Below are 21966 nucleotides of genomic sequence, written 5' to 3'. Positions count from 1 at the left end.
ATTACCATCTGATTTGAATTGCCGAGTGGTATTTCTCACCGACATGTGCTTGATACATGACCTAACCACAAGGAAGACGTTTGGAGTGGGTGAACGGTCCGGGGGGATCTATTATTTGAGGCGTGTGTCTTCATCGGCCTTGGCTTCACCGGCTACTCATGAGGATAGTGAATTATGCCATAGGCGGCTGGGATACCCGTCAAAAGGTGTTAATTTCAAAGGACTTGCATGTGATTTGAATAAAGTTAGGAATAAAGTTTGTGATATTTGTCATAGGACAAAACAAACTCGATCTTTGTTTCCTATCAGTATTAATAAAGCAAGTCATTTATTTCAATTGGTTCACTGTGACTTATGGGGACCATATCGAGTTAGATCGATTACCAGTGCTTATTACTTCCTGACAGTAGTTGATGATTTCAGTTGAGCAATATGGCTTTACCCCGTTATGTGATAAAACCGAGGCTAAACAGAAGTTAATTGGTTTTTGCAACTTGGTGAAAAACCAATTTGAGAAATCGGTGAAAATCATTCGAAGCGATAATGGATTAGAATTTCTTTCCAAGGAATTACGGGAGTATTTTTTTCAGAATGGAAAATTCATCGGACATCTTGCTCAGACACACTGCAATAGAACGAACGAGTAGAAAGAAAACATCGCCACATTCTCAATGTGGATAGATCTTTTCTTTTTCAAGCAGGACTTTTCACCTGTTTTTGGAGCGAATGTGTTTCAACCGCTGCTTACTTAATCAACCTCACACCTACATCGGCATTATCGGGTAAATCTCCTTATGAAGTATTGTTCAACAAAGCACCGGATTATTCACATCTACGGGTATTTGACTCATTGTGCTACGCGCATCATCGACCTCGAAATAGGGATAAGTTTGGGGAACGTTCGTGTAAATGCATTTTCGTTAGATACCCTTATAGTAAAAGGGGATGGCGTCTTTATGATATTCTGAGATATTCATTTCTAGAGACGTGCAATTCTATGAGGGCATTTTTCCTTTGTCTCAAGAAAATCGGATGTCGAATAATCTCACTTCGAGGGATACCCACTGTTCTTAACTCAACCAAATCATCCAGATGAGAGGGAGTCTAGGCTAGTCAATTCCCATTAACCGGGTTTATCCCCACTATCCGTTGAAGCCCATTCACGGCCTAATTCAGTAAGATGGGCTGATTCGCCTTCATTAGAAGAAAACAGCCCAGACAGGCCCATGCAGCTAAGAAATCGCCTGCCTGCTTCAGTAACCGATTCCACTGAAGCTTTTTCACCCGAGAAAACAACTTCACCTCTCCATCCTGCAGAACTAATGCAACCAACATACCAGGAATTTTCTTCAGCTCCGGGTCTCTCTACAAATGAGAAAATTTCAACTCGGCCACTCTCTGTTGTAGGTTTGCCACCTGAGACAACAACTTCATTTCCTACATAACAGAGTCAATTGACAGTGCAGGAACTTCAAATGGCTTCGAGTTTACCCGCAGTGGAGAGAACTTCGACACAACCACTTCATCGCTCGGAAAGAATTCATAAACTGCCTGGTTATCTAAAGGATTTTAAGTGTAACACTGTTGTCACTCAATCCCCTCGTTCCATCTCACCAGCTCCTTCGTTCTCCTCGGGTAAGTCCACTTCCCTTGAGCACTACTTGTCTTATTCGAAATTTACCGATCGACACTTTGCATACACCGCTGCTTTAGACTCTGATGTTGAGCCCAAGTCTTACAAAGAAGCTTTTCGAGACCCTCGCTGGCGTGCCGCCATGAATGAGGAGATTCGGGCGCTAGAGTTGAATAAGATATGGACAATCAAGCAGGTGCCTTCGAATAAGAGGCCTATTGGATGCAAATGGGTTTTCAAAATCAAGAGACATGCTGATGGTAGTATCGAGAGGTTCAAAGCACGTCTTGTTTCAAAAGGATTTACTCAAGTTGAAAGGGTCGATTTCACATAGATGTTTGCTCCGGTGGCTAAATTAATCACCATCCCGGTACTATTATCTTTGGCCGTGGCTAATAACTAGGAAATGCACCAGTTAGATGTCCACAATGCATTTCTCCATGGTGATTTAACAGAGGATTCTCTCATAGGCGTCTAGGATATACATGTCGCCTACGTAAATCTCTTTATGGTTTACAACAGGCATCTAGAAATTGGTTCTTCAAATTTGCGACGGCTCTTCACAATTATGGACTTGTTCAATTTGGCGTAGACTACTCATTATTTTCCTTGCAAAAGGATGAGACTACTTAATCATCGTTGGCAACAACTCGGAGATTTGTGCTTCACTCAAGAAATATCTGGCTGCATGTTTTCGCATTGAGGATTTAGGTCCTTTGCGCTATTTTCTTGGAATTGAAGTCACTCGGATGGAGAAATGATTATTTCTCAATCAAAGTCCTTGACATACTTACAGAATGTAGCATGCCTGGTTCTCGGCCTTTTTCTTTTCCCATGGAACAACAACACAGACTATCTTCGAATTCAGGCTCTTCATTGTCAGATCCTAGCATATATCGTCGTCTTATTGGTCGTCTCATCTATCTGACAATCACTCGTCCTGAGTTATCATATTATGTTCATATCATATCCCAATTCATGCAGGATTCACGTCAAGATCATTGGGTGGCAGCCATGCGCATACTTCGATACTTGAAACGATCACCAAGCCATGAAATCTTTATCTGACCACACTCTACGGAGCTAATAGCATATTGTGATTCAGATTAGGCTAACTGCCCGATGACTCAAAGATCGGTCACGGGCTACGTCATAACACTTTGAGGAAGTCCCATCTCGTGGAAGACTAAGAAGCAGATTGCTGTATCTCGTTCATCTGTTGAAGCCGAATATAGAGTAGTGGCAGCTACAATTAGCGAAATTATATGGTTACGCAGCCTGCTTTCATCATTTGGTGTCACACTATCTGGTCCCACTCAGCTATCTTGTGACAACCAAGCAACACTTCATGTCGCTGCCAATCCAGTATTTCATGAGTGCACTAAACATATCGAGATAGACTGCCACTTCATTCGAGAACACTTATTATCCAAAGAGATTGTCTCCAATCACATGTCCACACGTCTTCAACTTGCTAACATTTTCACCAAGGCTTTGGAATGTGATCGATTTCAATTTCTCCTAAGCAGGTTGGGAATTCGAGATCCTCATTCTCCAACTTGAGGTAGAGTATTACGGGTTAATGATATTTCCATGATTCGTTTCCTTAATCTACTCTGAGATTTTCCTTGTACATAGTCTTGTATAATGTGATGGATAGGTGGCAAAATTTATTACTGGTAATATTTAGCAATCTTTCTTTATGGCTATATGAACAGAGATAACAAATCAATGAAGATTAACAAAAACCATTCATAGTATTCTCGGTTTTGTACATAAAACATAGGTGAAAAAACGTTTAATTTACAATAAGAAGAAAAAACAAAATAATAATGTAAGAACAAAATGAAAACAGGACCTTTTAAAGAAATCGTTCTCCCGGATATTGACACAGTTCTACCTACTTGCTGGGACGATGAAGGACGGCCTCTCCATTATGATGGAGGTGCGCATTTCATTGAGGCTAGTGTTAAATGTCATTACGTAGATATATATAGGCATAAAAGATCCAGACGAAAACGCCTTAAAAAGACCCAAATCAAATCACCACAATATCTTATCATAAAATATAAAAATATTCTATTTTACTCGAATCTTTTTAGAAAATACCCTTCAAAAACTTACAAAATATATTATTAAAAAGCAAAAATTCAAAAACGTGAAAAATCGGATCTTACCATAAAATGTTATTAAAAATTTATAATAAATCGTATTTAATTTGTAATCATCAATATTTCATCATAAAGTTAGGAATATCTTTTAAAATTTTCTAAAAATAGTTTTGTTAAGAATTATTTTCAAAAATATAAAAAATCTCAGAAGACAAAAAACATCGGATCTTATTATAAAATATCTTTTAAACAATTAATATCAAAATAAAAAATTCAAAAACTCGAGAAAATCTCATTCCGAAATTGGGCAGTCTAACTCCGTCCGGCCGAGTTCACCATGTCATTACTTTTATATATATATGTATAGATTTCCGTGCATCGGGCCATAGCGAGTTTGCACCCATGGCGGAGCTCCTACAAGATAAACAGTAGCTAATAAAAGTCATGACCATGAAAATCCATGGAAGGAGCCACCTTGACTCAGTGCACTGTTAAAGCAACCGAGGTCTTTCCCGAGTGTGGATGAAGGAACTATAAATGGGGGAGGGGCGTCAAAGTTGCCTGCATCTCACCAAAATCTTCCTCCATGACAATCATTATTTTTACGGGTTAATCGCGCTTAATGACACGACATTTGCTCGAATTTTTAATTGTAGCACAACATTTCGAAAATTGCACAGAAATGCATGACATTTCATTTTAGTCTCAAATCTAATCTTTGCTTGAATTTTCAATTATAGTATGACCTTTCAGAAATAGTTTAGAAATACACGACCTTTCGTTTTAGTCTAAAATCTTACCCGACATTTCGTTTTAGTCTCAAATTTAGCACGATAAGTGGATCCATATATTTTTATTTAATTCCACATATTTCCACTTATCGTTACGACACATGACATCATTAGTGCCTAGTCAGCCGCTACCGTTAAAATTGACGGAAAATTTAACATCGCGCTAGACTTGAGACTAAAAAGAAAAATCGTGCTAGATTTGAGACTAAAACGAAAGCTCGTGCGTTTCTATACTAGTTTCGAAAGGTACTAGAATTGAAAATTCAAGTAAAGATCGTGTATTTTTACGTGATTAACCCCATTTTTACTTAACGTGATCTCCAACATCTTAATTAGGTTCGAATGCCCTTACAAAAGGCCACTCACACATGTGCTCGCACATTGACTGATTTGGATCCATGAACTTGTTACGTGTTATGGATTCTGGAAGAATAACCTCCTCGTCAGCACTCATTAAATCCACAGGTTGATTGACCTGGCTTTTATACCAGGCTCCAAGCGAGTATATGTTGGTGCTGGGCTTAGATGTCAGCTAGGCTCCGAGCCGGGTTGCTTTTTGGGCTGTGGCTTTGTTCAATTTTGGGCCGCCCTTGACCAAATCCGAGCATAACATTTTACCTTCCTATTTACGTCCTTATCACACAGTACCATTCACATTCGGCTTTGCCTCCGCAAAGTTTCCTGAGAATTTCCCATCATTTTCCTAATGACCAATCGGAAATTACAGCCAAAATTCCTTCAGCATTTCAATGTACTGCTCGGGGTGAGAAGGAATAGGGACAGGGATACAGCTGGGGGCTCACTTTAACAGCACGAATTTTTCTACTGCGCGCTTCATAGAATATCCGGACTTCCTCAACATGGCCCAGCACGGCATGACAAAAAATCGGTACATAGAATTTAATCATAGCTGTACTTGACCTAAGAGCTCCCTCTTTCATATTTATTCCCCTCAATTCTCCGTTGACGTTAATTAATACTGTCCGGGGTGAAACTGTTTTTGAGTTGGCCGAAGATCTCCCATTCTCCCAGTGCTTGATAGACAAAGAGCACACGTTACGTTTGTCCGTTACTACTTTAGATGGCTCGGTGCTTTTAAACGCGGGGATGATGTCGGAGCACAATTTTGAACGTCCGACCCTTGTCCCCTTTCTGCCATGTATGAGAGTCGAAGTCTTTCCTTAGTTTGTGCCCATGGCGGAAAAGGCCAGGAAAATTCATGGAAGAAACCACCATGACTCAGTTGCCGTATGAAAGCAAGACAAACGCTCTCTCCAGTTTATAAAAGACAATCCGGTTGCGAATTGTGTCATCCATCTTCCTCCCCATTATTGTCAGTTTTACATGATCGCTAAGATCTCCATCCATAGGAACTTATAACGCCATTATATCCGATATGGAATTTCCCGACCAATTTCTATCGGCAACCTCCAGGACCCGACTGACCATGCTGGATGTGATCCTCTGGGTTTCATTTACTGTGCCTCTCCTCCTGCTACAACTCCCTTGCGAGTCCATCGACGGGAGCCCTGTCCCTACTGTTATATTCAAGGGCCTCTCGTCGACCTTCCATGGCTTCCTCGTGTCCGTCACCCTGGCTTTCACTGGAGCTTTCAGTGCCCTGGTTGTCGATGATGGGTCCCAATTCACAAGAGCCTGCAGATACCTTTCCATGGCTTCTATGGCCTCTGCTCTGCTTTTTCTAGTCTGGGCCTTGGTAGTCTAGTCTGGAGCATGCTCCGGGGTTAGGCGTGGTATGTCCATGTTTCCTGCACAAGGAATGTAACAAAGCCGGTCGTATAATTATACGTCACATTCTAGATTTCATTATGTTAAATCATATTAAAAATTGGGAACAATCAGCTTGATTTGTCTCCTTGGCCAATAATGTGAAGGTTTTCAATTTTCTGATATGATGAAGAAAAACACAAGTTGAAATTAAGATCCAAGACGAGAGGAAGCCAAAGCACGCGACTATCAAGAGACGAATTATTATTCGAAAATTGAAGTCTGATTACAAGCTGTAGCTTTCCTGTAATTCACGGGGAAAAAATAAATTATAAATAATATTTCCGGTTTCAGGCTGCCCGCGCTGCAAGATTGCTGCCACTTCGATCGTTGAAGCTGAGCTATAGCATCTTCAGGATCGCCTTCACTTAGCAGTTAGCACTGCTGACCCTAGGCATAACCCTCCTTCAGGTAAAGTTGAGTGCTAAGGTCGGTGAAGACTTCAATTGAAGCTATGTTAAAACTACATATTGTTTTCCTGATATCTCTTGTGATTGACTGCAGGCTCCTGGGCAGTAGAGTCCCTGATCTGAGATCTCCAAGCTTGGCATATCTATCACGAAGCTAATTTTTGAGTGGACGGTCTCGCTAAGAAGAGCGCCAGTCCATGGGCAAACCTAGGCTGATGTTATTGTAATCATTTTTTATTTTCTATTAATGAAGTGCCTAATCTCACCCAAGAAAAAACCCAAAAGATGTGACATGATTCTTATTCTGGATCAACACAATATATCAGCACCAACCTGAAATGATCCAATACCCTAACATGAATCCACCAAATTTATTGTAAACCGAGAATACAATGATGAAATCTCGAAAATTCTCTACCTGTAACATCAACCGCCCTTGAGAACTAGATCAAGCTACCTGCATGGTGGATTTCACCTTGTTCGGAACCTCCTCCTTCATGCTTTTGAAGAATTTCCTTAGCGCCCTGGCTATGGCTAGAGGATTCTCCAAATGAACAGCGTGTCCACTTCCAGGAACCTCAACTATCTCGCAACTTCCCTTTCCAAATTCATAGCTCATCTGTCGAGCGATTGCCTTGAACTTCACATCGCTTCCCCCAACGACGAGAGAAACTGGCACTTTGCAGTGTCTCAAGTCCTCCCACAATGACCTGTCATTCCATAAGATGATGGAAATTAATAAAAGAATATTATCAATTTTTTTAGTGACCTTCATCAACTGATCTAAAAGAACGATTTTGTTGGGCATATCTAAGCTTGCAAGATGAAGGCAGTTAGCATATTTGTTATCCAACGAAAGGGCACTGTGATTTGCAAATTAAAAGATAGCTAGATATCGGGACTCACGGTTGTCTCCCGGTGCTCAAATCGGACAGAACCTTTGAGAGGCTGTGGGCGTCACCGTGCTGCAACCGGCTAGACACTATCTGTTGGAAATGTGGATGGCTTCTCAAGCTGCAAAGCAACCCAAAAATTTTACATGGCCGAGGTGTACGAATGGAGATTATTAATTTGATGTGTACTAGGAAGAAAAACACTTGATGAGTTCAAAATTACCTCTTCCACAATCGTCCTGCATACCAGGACTCGAGGAAGAACTTTAAGCCATAAGAAGCTAGAATCTGGGCTTTTGAATCATCTTGAGCTCTGCGAATTTTTCTTGCAGCAGGGCTTTTCAGCCCGGGGCTTCCTGATATTATTGCAGCTCCTTTGACCTTCATTAATTAGCATGTTATATCATTAAAGAAGATATCTCGCATACTTCAAGCAAAGCCGTCTGAGATCAACATCTCAAATATTATGTGGTACCTTGTCAGAAAATTTTAGGGCCATGTAGAGTGCGATCCTCGCTCCCATTGAATACCCCACGATTGTGACCTTCTCCTGTGAAACTTGCTCCAGGGTCTTTGACAAAATATTTGCAACAACCTCAATGGATAGCTGTAGGTCCCGAGCTTCTCCGTTGCTGCTTTTAACCCTCGATTCCCCATGTCCTGGAAGGTCAATGGAAATGCACCTTGCTGATCCCGAAACTCCCTTCATTATCGGAATCCAATCCTCACTCCTTCCGAGAAAACCGTGGAGGAACACTACTACATTATCCTGAGGCAGTAACAAGACTGTCATGCTGGGGCAAAAAAATCTGTACAGCATCCATTGAACTCAAAATTCAGAACCAGTCCCTACATTTCGTTGTCCAATATCTATGACTTTGACAGAATGAGAAGACCCCTCTAAGTCCAATGTCAGGTGGTATTTACGGAGTTCCTCCTCTGAGAATTCCCGATCGATAATTTTGTTATTGATATGGAACTTTTGCAGATACTCATTAGCATCAGTAGCAGATGCTTCTAGGAAGCCACTGCTGGGTCCCCGACCGATCCTCAGAGGATAAGTGGCCACATCCTCTTGAAGCCACCTGAAAGTTCCAAGACCATGTGCGACAGGCGGAGCTAAATCTTGATTCTTTGCCTTGCGTATATTGGAATTTTGCAGATCGAGGTAGCAGGAGAACATAATGTATGCTGACAAGCTTATGCCACTCTCAAATCCGGAGCTCACGACAGCCATTTTCCCCTGAGACTGGGCCCACCGAGCAATCAAAGCTGACTTTTCAAATCCACCAAGCATGCTTGGTTTCAGAACCTGATGATGCCCATTCATTTAGTTCCTCATTATATTTAAATATCCAGTACAAACACTTGCAAGAAACAAATGGATCAGATCATCATAAAGCAAGGGCATAAACTGATGAAAATTTTATACTTACGACAGCAACTATACCGGGGTGAGTATAACTAGCAAGCTTTTCCAGTGGATCTTCGGGACCACTATCGATTGTTTCATCTAATGCAACAGGTAAGCCACTCTCTTCACAGAACCTTATGATATCATTCTCATCCTGAAGGGGCTCCTGTCAAATATAAGAAAACCTTTAAAATATATTTCAACCCCAACTGTTCTGTCTAGAAATGTAACCCAGTATTTCCACTGCTATTCATCATATCGAAGATATATGTAGTGCTTGCCTCGATATACTGCAGGTTACAGTCTTTAACGGAAGAGGCAAATTGGAGAGCTTTTTCATAAGTCCATTTTCGATTGGCATCTGCTCGGAGTTCAATCTTGTCACCGACTCTCTTTCTCACTTCCTTTACTATGGAAGCATCTTGCAAAGGATCAGATTTGCGCGCTACCTGTGCCAGAAGAAACATAATCATCAGAATATAGTTATAAATTAAAGATTCGAGGGAAAACTGATGGAAGAGTTCCTCCAGAGAGCAATACTTTTATCTTTATTGCAGTGTATCCCTCTTCAATGAGTGCAGAGGCGGCACGAGCAACTTCTTCTGGAGTCCCATGAGGATCAAGAAGGGCACAGATCTGAACTCCGTCTGGATTCTCCAATATCTCTTTCTCATCTTTCCGGGAAAGAAGTATGCTTAACAAACTTGATCTCTGTCGTCCAGCTAATGCGTTAAGCATAGCCATTTCAAGACCACATCGAACACTTGGGAAGATTGAACTTGGCTGCACAAGATTGACTAGCTTTGCATAAATAGTTCAAATTTGCAACCAGATGTTTAGTTTCAAACCATCATACCGGGATCCCCAGTTCCTCCCATATCCAGGAAGAAAACGAATCCTTGAGCAGAGGAAGCAAACGGCTTATGTTGGCTCCTTCCATCTTGTGGACAAGAAACCGAAGTTGCTCTTCCACATCTACTAGATTCTCTTCATGGATTTCCAAAGGCGCGACCTGGTGATCAAAACCATGAATTTCTATTTAACTCTCCAAGTAAGAATTTTTTTTTTTTTTAAGAGCTGAAGAAAAAGAATAATTTGGCTTAGGCAAAATAAACCTCGCCAAGGCCCACTGCTCCATCGTCAAGGTGCAAAAACAATACAAAGCCTTCTCGGATCATTGCACTTTCATGGGCATTGGCAGTTGAAGTGGGGGGAGCCCTTAGAGGAATGCTATTATGTAAAAAATAGTTATTAGAATAACAAATGACAATATAAAGCATGGAGAAAATTAATAACATGATGATGCCTCACTTGTACAACGAGTAGTCCAAACTCCGAATCTTGCATAGGGACAAATGAGGGTACATTGTATCAGGCACCAGAGAACTTTCAAGAGTTCTCAAAGCATCATCTATAGCTCCGGTGGCGAAGTTTCTCAAATTACTGGAAGACCAGCATGATATTATGTCACAATAAGACAGGACGTGATCATTTGTGTTTTCAGCAAAAAGAACCATTCTAACCTGTGGATGATGGAATTCAAGGGAATGTTGCTCTCCACTTCAATAATGCAGTCAATCTGTACTTTCTGAGATTTGTCCAAGGCATCTCGAAGTTCTTTCTGTGTCTGCACTTTCACATGCTTTATGCTGCAATTTAAATGGAAACATGAGAACCGCAGTGTAAGTTCTAGAGTAACTAAACATCACATTATTTGGAAAAAGCTAACTGAATAAAAACAGAGCTAGAGACTTGGGACAAAGCATGTCGACCATATTTCACTTGTCAGGTCAAGTTATTACCCATGAGCAGCAGACAGGTGGTCAAGTGAGATGTTATGGTTCGTGTAGAAGTACTTATTCAGCACGTTCTCTTCCGTGTTCCCTGCGATCGGAAGGAGACTGAAGATCGCACCTCCCTTGTTGTTTACGACAATTATAGTCATAGGTTTCCTCGCAATCCTTCAACAACTCATAAACAAATCCCATGAATTCCAAGTTGGTAAAATTGGATTTTGAAAGGCAACATCTCAACTCTCGAGAAGATTTTTTACCTTTGGCTCAGGAGAGACAAGCCATTGGTATCGTACATGAAAGAAAGATCTCCGAGCAGACAAAGTACCTAGACATTATCAGCCATGGAAAACTAATTCCAAATTATTTTATAAAGGAAAAGTATCACGAAATACTTGGTCAAGTAAGAAATCCTCTACAGTCTAGTTGTGTAATCATACACTTTGCAGTTAAGATGAGCCATAACAAGTTTTATGCATATATGATATCTTAACAAGTCAACTTACTCGTTTGTTGGACCCAACAGCGAAGCCAACGGCAGTGCTAACAAGGCCATCGATGCCACTAGCTCCTCTATTCGCACCCACACGTACCAGATGGCTCATTAGCTTTGAGTGGAACATCACAGACCCAACTTTATCAGTGAATTTTGACCAACTACATCCGAACATGTCTAGATCCCGTATAACCATGCTGTTCCCAATAAACAAAGCATGGTCATCTGTAAGTGCCTCTGAGACCAAGTGAGCCACTTGGGGCTCTGTAAGCACGGGCTCCACAAGAATTTGGAAGGATAATTCCATCGCAACCTGGGAATAAACATAAAACTTTTGAAAATGCATCCGGAATGACCTCATTACCAGCACTGAGACAAATTAAATAAAAATCGAGGTGCAATGGAAGAGGAACAGAGTTCTCAATAATAGAAAGGACATTTATTGAGTTACTTAGGAGAAATACAGTACCGTATCGTTCAAGGCTTGTAGAAAATCATTCCTCTGACTGCTTTTGCTCGGAATCTGAGCTTGCAGCACGATGTCAACAAATCCGACAATTGAGCTCTGGATCCTGTGGGTTATCATATGTGAAGGATCATGTCGGAACGGGTGCTTATCCACCATGATATAGTGGCACGGGAAGCATCGTTCTAGCATTTGAGAGGCACGCTTGCCCGTTATTCTACTCCCAACCTGCTTATACCCAAAGAGAGAAGTTTAAATGATGATACCACTAGTCTAAGCTTAACCATGGTTTCAACTCCAAGTCCTAATAACTCATGCATCTGGATTTCTCTGGTTGTTCTATGCGTTTATGTTCTCTGTAGTTTTAGTTTGTTCTGTGTGTTTAAGCTCCAACAGAGACATGAGAGTGTGACAACTGACTAGCGTGCACAATATATATTGTTGCACCACTTTAGCTTAAGCATTATATAAAGCTGCAAGCAAATAGTCATAGTAGAGAGACGGACAATATATACCTGAATAATCCCATCAACCCTGATCCAATTCCTGAAGGAACCAGACAGCAGGATGTGATCGATATGATCAACAAACAAAACATTGTCCTCAACTTTAGGAAAAGAACCTAAGATTCTCCTCAGTCGTAGACCGGATAATACATCTGCCATGACGGGCCACTTAAGATGCTTTGCCAACAGAAGACATGCCCAGATCTCATCCTCCAAGTGCATCTCACCGAGCACTAGAAGCCCCTTTTCAAGTCCTCGAACAAGATCCAGAACTTCCTCCATTTGAGCTTGTGAAGCACTGCAAGGTTGGGAATTCTCAACCTTGATGTACTTTGTAAAGGGTTGGCCATTAGAGATCCATGTATCGAGCCCCTCCAGGCAGCTTGACGCCCATTTTTTAGGGGTGTTGTCAAGCGGCTCCCGGAAGGGGCAGTTCACATGGACAGGCCCATAGGGTACAGTGGTAGCATAGTGCAAAGCAGAGTCCAGGGCAGTGAGTGCAACCCGCACAGGGACCTCATCACTTGGTTCGGGAAGGTAGTAGAAGTGCCTCGGGAAGTGACCAAAGTGGTTCACCTGTGTTAGTCCAGAACAGATCAAAGCATGATGAAGGATAATACCATGTATGAGACGTTTACATTTGATTTGAGTCCTTTTAATTTTTCATAAAACCATAAAAGTTTAGGCAAAAACTTGCAGACTCAAGATATGCATATTTTCCAAATATGGAAGAAGAAAGCCTGACAAAACAAAAGCTATTCTGGTAATATCAACACGATACCCCCAACAAAATCCAAAAGAATATTTCAAAATGCAAAAGCAGAGAACTTGGAGGGATGAGGAGAGCACCTGACTAATGGCTTGGTTAGCTCCGCAGTCGAGCAGCTCTGAGGGACGATCAGCAGTCAGTAGCAGAAGCGGAACAAAATCTTGACTTGCCTCCACGACCTGCAGAATCAAATTCATGTGTCACCAGAAAATTAGACTGGGAAACCTTTGGATGGAAGAAGTAAAGATTATAAACGAATTGTTATCACAGTAGAAGACTCACAGCAGGGAAAAGATTCGACACAGCAGTGCCTGATGTGGTCACCACGACGGCAGGCTTGTAGGACCCTCTTGCATAACCTAGAGCATGAAACGCGACCGAGCGCTCGTCAAAGCAAGTTATACATGTGACAAGTGGATGCCTTGCTGCTGCAAGAGCGAGAGGAGATGATCTCGATCCTGGACCAAGGCAAAAATACTGGGAGTGAAGAATAGTCAGATAGATATACTAAGAAGATGTTAAATGAACAAATAAATACATTAGAAAAATTGGAATACAATGTCTATCTGGGAGCTTACTGTCAAACCCAGTCGAACACATTCTTCAACGATAAATGATGCCCAAAGGGAATTGAGGTTAAGAAGATTGCTCCACTGTATGCTTGGAGTAGTGTGGTCCAACTGCCCGAAGGAAGAGAAATAAAAAGACATCCATCCAAAATTTTACGTCCTTTCCAAAGGTACAAGAATCCACATGTACGTCACTCGTGGTCTATGGAAAATATTGAATATGCTTATCAAGCTGACAAGAATTACAAAACATACCACGTTGCTGGAAACAGCAGTCACTGCAGAAAGCCTGACACAGAACTGACGGGAAGATGTAGCTTCTTTCTGCAAGAAACATGAATGATCAACAAGCCAAGAAGTTAACGACTGTGCCTGATGGGATTGGCCACAAGAAATAACTTCTAACGCAGCCTAAACATTTGGAAGTGGAAACATAATTACCAGAGGAAAAGGGAAATTACCAGTTCCATGGTGTTGGGGGCGAAACTGGTAGCAAGAAATGAAGTGGCATAGCTATAAACCTACAAAACTGCAAGGTTACAACAATATCGAGGGAAAGAATTTTACTAATCAAGTCATACTTATGTCACCTATGCAGTATCTGAGAACATCTGCACATGATTGTTAACAACAAAAAAAAAAACGGGTGCAAGAATGAAAACAGAACGGAATTGTACCTTGGAGACCAAGTTACTTTCAACCATATCAAGCTTTGTGAGAGCAGATCCTAGGTAACTGGTCCCGAATCTCTCCAAAGTGTGTGGAAAATGAGAACTTGCCTGGGACAAGTAAAAGAAAAGCTAAATAACTTCTAATTGGCGTGAAACGACCAGCAATCTGAATAGCTAGGATTTAGATCCATGCAAAGACATCGAATTACCTGGTGCAGGGATGACTCGAGAGCTGCAACTGCATCATGAAATGTGCAGAAGCAAGCCTCACTCCACATGAGTGTTGCTGCTAAAACAGAAATTTCCTCGCTCTCATCCAATTCAATCTGTTCAGAAGCAATTTCTACGGTTCAAGCGAGAAACACGACGCGGGCACCAGTCACTAAAGCAATATCAAACTCCAGAAGCAGAAGCAAAATTTACCTGGGGAACGAAGAAATAATATGAGCCTGCCTTGGGCTTCATGGAACACAACTCAACATCCAATTCGACATCCAGGAACCCATAAGTCGTTATCATGGACGAATCATTCGTGAGGTATCTGCGAAATAAGGATATTCGTACCTTCATTCTTTACGTGTTCATTTAATGCCACGCTCTCATAAACTGCGAATGAAAGATGGAACGAGAAGTAACCTTTTGATGGAGCTCTGCCCATTCAGGTTACGAGAAGAAGAGTCTGTGAAGTAAGCAGCGGCCCCACATCCGAAAACTCCTCGGGTTTCATTCAGGAGTAACGACTTATATGATTGGTCTTCGTCCTTTGAAATGAAGAACAGAGGAAACACTTGAGAAGCCTCAGGCTGGCAGCAGAACCAATTCAAAGCCTTCGCACCTGGTGGAACGGCTACCTGCAAACATCTACATATTTTAAACACAAGTCCCCATTCCCAATCCTGCATCTATAACATGCCGGAGCATGGCCGGCATTCGTATTTCGCTCCTTTGCTGCGTCTTAGAGCGACAATTCTCGACAAGTCAAATAATATCTCACTCGATCAACATCTAAAGTTTTGTCTTAAATTTTTGGCACTGTCGTGCCAAGGTCCTCGACAACATGCCCGGCTCCCTGTTCGACATCGTACCTAGTTGATCCGGTCATCACATAACTAGTTTAATTTCATGGCAAGTTGGACCGACATGAATCTTCCTGTCCAGCGGCTGGGGACGGGAGAAATTTCCGTGTAACATAGTAAACGAAATGAAATGCTACACTAAATGCCATTTTTAACAAGGAAAAAATAAAAACATAAATGCCAAAGCATTTTGACCAATCATAAAAAAAAAGGAGAAAAATAAAAAGGACGAAAATGAATAAAACGAACGTGAAGCGAGGGCATCAAAGGAATACCAAAAATTCACTCCGCCAATCTATCTGTCCGGCCGAAGCCAATCAGACAACCGCCGGGCGCCTCCGCCGTGAGAGGTGGCAAGTAGCACCACCGTCCGTTGGTGAGCCACCGCCAGTCTCGCATCATCTCCGCCCCAGTGGACCCCACACCCGGTAGCAATGGCTTCAGCTGGAGGGACCATGGTCAACTCCCTCTGACACCGTCCTCTCTCTCTCTCTCTCTCTCTCTCTCTCTATGTGTGCCTTTCTGGACAACATGGTAGTGCCCTAATTCTCTGTATAATCGCTTCTAGTTCTACACTTTAGTAAGCGACATCAAGACAACGGTGGACACCACCAATCACAACCTTCTGTCTGCCGAGGACGTGAGCTCGTTTTTTGTTTCGTTATATATTTTTGGAATGGTCTAATCGGGAAGTTCTTTGGTCTCTTTCGAGGGACAATTCACGAGTGACTTATAATAGCACCGATTGGCGGACTTTAAATTTTGGTCTCGCACCGAATAGGAGGGGAAATGGAGGAAAAGGGAGGGAAAGAGAGGAGAAGTCATATGGGAATTTGTAAAATGACCCACACACAATCCCCTCCCTTCCCTTTCCTTTTCCTTCGTTTCCCACTATCCAAACAGAGGGTTAAAAGCTTATTCGAAGCGGCAATGCGTACGATTTTAGAGTTAAGTAAAGTTGAATTTTGATTTTAATTAGATTGTAATAATTGTGTTATTGAATTATGAAAAAAAAAGTATAAAAAAGTAATGAATAGTTGAAAAAAAGTAATGGTTGTATTGATTATGAAAAAAATAATCAATAGTTGAGAGAATTTAATATTAAAAATTGAATTGAATGATTAAAAAATTAAAGAAAAAAAGTAATAATTATATTATTAATTTTTATTCTGTAGTGAATAGTATTAGAGTTAAAATTAGTTGTAAAAACCATACTGAAATTTCCCGGGATTATTTGGCTGCCCTGTTCTACAAGTCAAAAGTCAATACCATAGGATGGATTACGCGGTTATGACTGGTAGTGTTAAAGTTAACCGTACCTGGAATCTAAGCATGCCACTGGTGGAACCAGGCGGGTCCAGCTTCAGCTTCTCAATAGCCTTCTTGATGCTCTCGAGCCCTTGCTCAAGTGTCAGCGCCGGTGGCAGGGTCCGCGTGATGCAGGTCTCCACCACCACATCCCCATCCTCTGCGTCTCCCACCTGCTCCATTTCTATGAGCGGGCCGCCGAACCTCACTACCCTCACATCCTTAACAAAACAGACCAACAGAACACATAATAATTCAGTGGCAGTGACAGTCTTTATCTTAAATCATCACGAGCATGTTTTGTATTCGCTTTTCGCTGTCTTTTTTCCTTTTCTGTGTGAACCGCTGTCATGGAATGTCTCATTCCATGAACCTTCCTACTGAAACAGCGATTGGACCTTTTAGATTCTGCTATTGAGACAACATTGGGTGCCATTACTCTGTACCATAGACGGTACGAATTTAATGAATTCCATAAAGGTGTTGCGAGGCAACGCCATCAACTGATCAGCATGTCCTTACACGAGTCCATCTTATGAAAAAGATTCATGGAAAAGTTTGAATTTTGGCAGCTCGGTTCTGTTGGGTGATAGAAAATTGAAACAGTTTTTCATTTTCCTTTTGCTTGGAAAACAAACTCTGTCTGGGAATTGCGAAATGTGTATCCTTTTGATAACACGGAACATGTTTTCCAAATAGAGAAGGGAAAGAAAATGAAAATATTTGACAAAAACAGAGAGGTCGAAATTCATTTTGCCTCCTCAAATTTGCTTCCCCGTTTCAATTTGGCCCCTCGTGGTTTCAGCTGCCTCAACCGTTCCTTCCCGTAGTTTCAGTTTCATCTCGGTGCAGCTCAGACCACTAATGGCCAATCACAGACCACCGCCCGTCCGCCGGAGGTTCGGGCGACATCGGCCAATCCCGGGTCATGGCTTCTGAGTCTACCGGGGGGGCCAATCCGAGGCCGGGCAAATGGGGAACTCTAACAAGAATATGAGCTCTGTGAGAATTGACTGACAGAGAGGGAGGGGGAACCTTGGAGATGGGTCTTTGATGGAGAGGGAGAGAGTTGGGGGAGCTGAGGAAATGCGTCCGGTTGCGGAAGGGGAGGTGAGTTCCGGAGAGGAAGTGGAGGACGGAGAGCTTAGACGGCGGAGGAGGCGGCAGAGCAAAGGTGGGTGCCCGGAGCAGCGCCCAAGGATTCATTGTCGATGCTCTGAAGGGACCTCTTCCGGTCCCTTATTTATACACGAGGGGCAGAGACTGGAGAGTGACGAACGCCGGTGGCTTTTGTGCAGTGAACAGAGAGAGAGAGAGAGTTCATATCTGGCCAGTGAAATGATGACGGAGGCCATAGTCAATACTTGACACGATAAGGTGTTGACTTCTGAAACATTGGGCTGGGCTTTCACGACAAGCCTGCAATCCTTTTGGGCAGTAATAAATCAAGTACGGCATGCTGAAATGCGACGTCAGCACGGTCGAGAATAAAGCTGGACCGCTGAAATTTACCACGTCCGCCGAGCCAGCACGGTTTGCCACAGTAACAGAGCAGGGCCGATCGTATGGCACATCGACAAACGGCTCGGCAATCGTGATAAATTGCATTAGCTCGGCCTTATTTCTCAACCGTGATAATGTCGCATTTCAGATAAAGAACAGAAATGAATGTAAAAACAAATAAAATTACGGCAAAAGCGTAATTATGTTTAGATTCGTATTAATTTCTTCGGACCAAACAGTTTGCACCATCATGTTTTGTGTATGATGAAATCAAAAGGATATTTCAAGTTTGCAGTGCGTTTTTACATGATTTTCGAAATTCTTCATTACGAATCTCGTCCACCTACCATGATATAAGACCATTTGATAATATTCACTAAAATTCCACGCCTCAATGTCTAGGATGATGATGAGAACGCCAACCATGGAATGTTATGTGCCCAATGGGGTTACTGTATTTCCAGTCATTATCTAACTCTTTCGCAAGCAAAAGGGATTAAAATTGACAAATATTCCGAACAGTCCCTCTCAAAACCTTCCTTCTCATGAAACTCGCAACGAGGGGGTGCAATGCATGATGCATGCATGAGGTCCCGACTTTGTTGCTAGCTACAAGCAAGAGCAGACTTTTGACTTTTAGCTTGCCAAAGTCAAAGACCGAACTCCCTACTAATCCCATAAATGGTGGGGGAAAACCTAGCGCCTCACATTACTATATCCATATGCTGAATCGGCCGTTTCGTTGTCGTTGGCACTCATTCTAGTTTGCATATAAACCAACTTTTTTTTTCGGTTATAAGAGATGAGCCTCATGGACTTATGATTGAATAGATAGGGGAAGAGTGAAAAGTGAAAATTAAAGTTGGAATCTTTTGATATCGAGTTGAGGGAATGTCATCGCACACTGAATTCTTCTTCCCTCTGCAGGTCCAACTTTATTTCTCGGTGCATGTATTATGTAACTTTATGTAGATACCACTTGGAGCAAAATCCTTTTTTTTTTCTTTTCCCTTGTAAATGGAGGGGCAAAAGCCCATACAAAAAATTAAAACAAACAGAAAATAAAGCAAATGCAAAAACTGAGTGTGGAGAACCAACGATATCTCATAGTATAAGATGGCCTAAGCCATTAGGAATTGAGCCAAGTAAATGAAAACCAAGTGAAAAGGATGAACCTCTTCTCACAAGCTAGTGTGCGCAACGGTTGTCTTCTCGATATATATGAATGACCTGAATCTCCCATCTCCTTGAAATTAATTCTCAAATTAATGTGAGAGAGAATATGTCTAAAATTATGAGCTCCAATTTTCGTATCCAAAATAAGGTGGTGTACAATAGAAAAGTCAACTTCGACAATAATCTCCCGGCAACCTATCGACCAAGCAAGTTCAAGACCTAAGCGGACTCCCCACATCTCAATCAAAACAGAGGTTGCGATATCAATGATATAAATGAAACCGCAGACCCAATTGCCACCGGAAGGAATCACGCGTGAGTCCACCGGAGCAAATTCTTCCCTTACAAAGAAAACAGACATTTTCTTTGTCTTTTTATTTTATATTTAACCATATTTGTTTTATATATTTATTCGTATGATGTCTTGAATGCATTTATGTATTGGTCTGATTCATACATATACATCCGTCAACAGTGCCATACTATTCAAACAGTCTCTCTGTCGAAGACAAAAAATCATAAAATATGAATATATGAATCATATATTCATATTTTATGATTTTTTGTCTTCGAAAGTTTTCTAGAGTGTCGAAAAGGAGTCAACTCATTCAGGGAAAAAAAACAAGGAAGTAAACTCTGTTAATTATCTTTTTTTGCTGAATAACTCTCTTAATTATCATTTGAATGTATTGTCACTGGTTTTTCTTGGCACTGTAGTTATCCTTTGAAATGCGATTCTACATATGTTACTCTTACTCATATGTTCCTCTTCTTCTTCTTCTTCTTCTTCTTCTTCTTCTTCTTCTTCTTCTTCTTCTTTTCTTTTCTTTTTTTGTTCAATGGTAATGAAATTGTTGTCATTGCTAAGAAGAGTACAAAACACATATCAATAGTACCAAATAAATATTCTAAATATTCCTAAAAAAATATATCATAAAATATTTATCTCTAAAGATATGTGTAAGACCATCTAGGAAGTTACAATGAAATCGCACTAAAACGGAAATCAAATTGCGATGATATCTCTCAATCCGTCATTCATGCCTCGCACGAAAAAGCTGTGCCTCGACACCAAAAATCTGATGCCTTAGTAAAAGCGTGCCTCAACACACTTTGGTCTGTTTCACAACACACTTGGCAGATTCTTTATCCTTGTCTTTGGTCGATCTCCATTCTCGTTTCTAGGTCTTTGGGTCTTCAGAGCTTGATGTGAGACACCTCTAAAAAAATCTCCACCTTAGCTCGCATCGAGCCAAACCGCAATCTAGCTTATCATACTCTTTATTCCACCAAAACCCTCATGGGCTCCACCTCAAAATAGGCACGCTCCGCTCAAGTCCAAGTCTCCCTTGGACTTTTCAGAGGTGTCGGACTTCGTGTTTCTACAGAACTTTCACCGACCACAAGACAAGCCGAATTCACACAGTTTCAGCATTCTCCAAAACCGTTAGTTCTCTAAGCCCATTTAGTGGTCTTGAATGCTTCCATCGGCCATCTACAGCTAGCTCATTTCATAGGAGTTGTTGCCTCACATCAGCTCCCATCACCACAGGGCGAGATTCAAGTGTACTCGAGTCTTCAAACTCCACCTTCTTCCAAGATGTCACCTTCGCACAAGGCTCCACCTTCATTTAGGATGCGATCTTACACTGCTTGGTCAAGGCAGCTTCATCAAAAGCAACATATCTTCTCATGAGGGATTTCGAGGACTTACCAACCATCGTGCAATCCTTGCACTAGTTCATCCTTCCGTGCCCGAGAACATCCAAGTACTTTTCTTCGGGAGTCAACTCGATTTCTGACGTAGAACCAGCTTTACTCTGCAAGATGTACTGTCCTTCTAGCAGCACCCATTTCATTACTATTAGAGCACCTTTCGAGACTTTCACGATCCCGTCTTAGACCCTGTACTTATACCTTGACCAATAAAGAATACCAAGAGAGATCAAATTCTTCCTTAACTTCATAACATGCCTTACATCAGATAGAACCACCTCACTTCCATCATGGACTCTAATTTTGACCTCACCAATCTCGGCTACTCTACATAATTGCTCGTTGCCTGTACGAACTTTACTACCCTCAATCAACTGATAAGTAATATATAAATTCTTATCATGGCACACATGGTCGGCACTTCCAGAATAAAAAATCCAAATACTTGAGCGGTTCGATCTAGCATTCCTTTCATCAAATGCAACAGTGAGAATTTCTCCTTTTCCTTCACTCCCATCAGCCACACCTATACTCGCCAACGCTTTCTTTCTCCTTTGGGGACAGTCCCTTCTGAGATGCCCTTCTTTGTCGCAGTGCCAACAAATTGGCTTCTTGCCTTTTGATTTGCCCCTACTACGAGACCCTCTCTTAGATTATCTCCCCCTCACAATAAGCCTTTCACCATTGCTTCCATGGGCTTGAACCTCCTTCACCATATTCTTCAACTCTCTCGACTTCAGTGACGCCGTGACGTACTCCAAGATGATACTTCTCCTCCCAAATAGCATGGTGTCAACAAAGCTCTCATAAGACTCCGGCAAAGAGCACAGCAGTAACAAGGCTTGATCCTCATCTTCAATCTTGACGTCAACATTCT

General features: G+C 41.7%; 1 protein-coding gene and 1 long non-coding RNA gene across 6 annotated transcripts; one reads left to right on the top strand and one right to left on the bottom strand.

Moving 5' to 3' along the window:
* Nucleotides 1–5786: 5786 nt before the first annotated feature.
* On the bottom strand, nt 5787–18022 carry LOC116210702 (protein PHYLLO, chloroplastic). Of its 5 annotated transcripts, none has more exons than XM_031544694.1 (29): nt 17730–18022; nt 16706–16915; nt 14947–15161; nt 14734–14851; nt 14520–14636; nt 14317–14418; nt 14101–14160; nt 13895–13963; nt 13649–13750; nt 13353–13547; nt 13151–13249; nt 12311–12877; nt 11799–12023; nt 11340–11642; nt 11094–11161; nt 10843–11001; nt 10564–10689; nt 10352–10483; nt 10156–10270; nt 9897–10052; nt 9581–9823; nt 9322–9489; nt 9063–9206; nt 8480–8938; nt 8102–8395; nt 7850–8007; nt 7640–7747; nt 7152–7443; nt 5787–6304 (listed from the first exon to the last, which is right to left on the bottom strand). In XM_031544694.1, exons 1-28 carry the CDS (start codon nt 17898–17900, stop codon nt 7182–7184), a joined length of 5145 nt encoding a protein of 1714 aa, XP_031400554.1. In that variant the 5' UTR covers nt 17901–18022; the 3' UTR covers nt 5787–6304; nt 7152–7181. The 5 variants fall into 5 exon arrangements, with proteins under 5 accessions (XP_031400554.1, XP_031400553.1, XP_031400552.1 ...); XM_031544693.1 differs by lacking the exon at nt 5787–6304 and adding an exon at nt 6501–7066; XM_031544692.1 differs by lacking the exon at nt 5787–6304 and having other exon boundaries at nt 6501–7443.
* LOC116210703 lies at nt 6148–7010 on the top strand. The gene is made up of 2 exons (XR_004157548.1): nt 6148–6289; nt 6618–7010. It is a non-coding gene; the product is annotated as an uncharacterized LOC116210703 (long non-coding RNA).
* Nucleotides 18023–21966: the final 3944 nt, after the last annotated feature.

Source organism: Punica granatum, chromosome 6 (assembly GCF_007655135.1).
Source record: "Punica granatum isolate Tunisia-2019 chromosome 6, ASM765513v2, whole genome shotgun sequence".
NCBI lineage: Eukaryota > Viridiplantae > Streptophyta > Magnoliopsida > Myrtales > Lythraceae > Punica > Punica granatum.
Note: the sequence above shows the minus strand (reverse complement) of the source record. Positions and strands in the feature narration are given on the sequence as shown.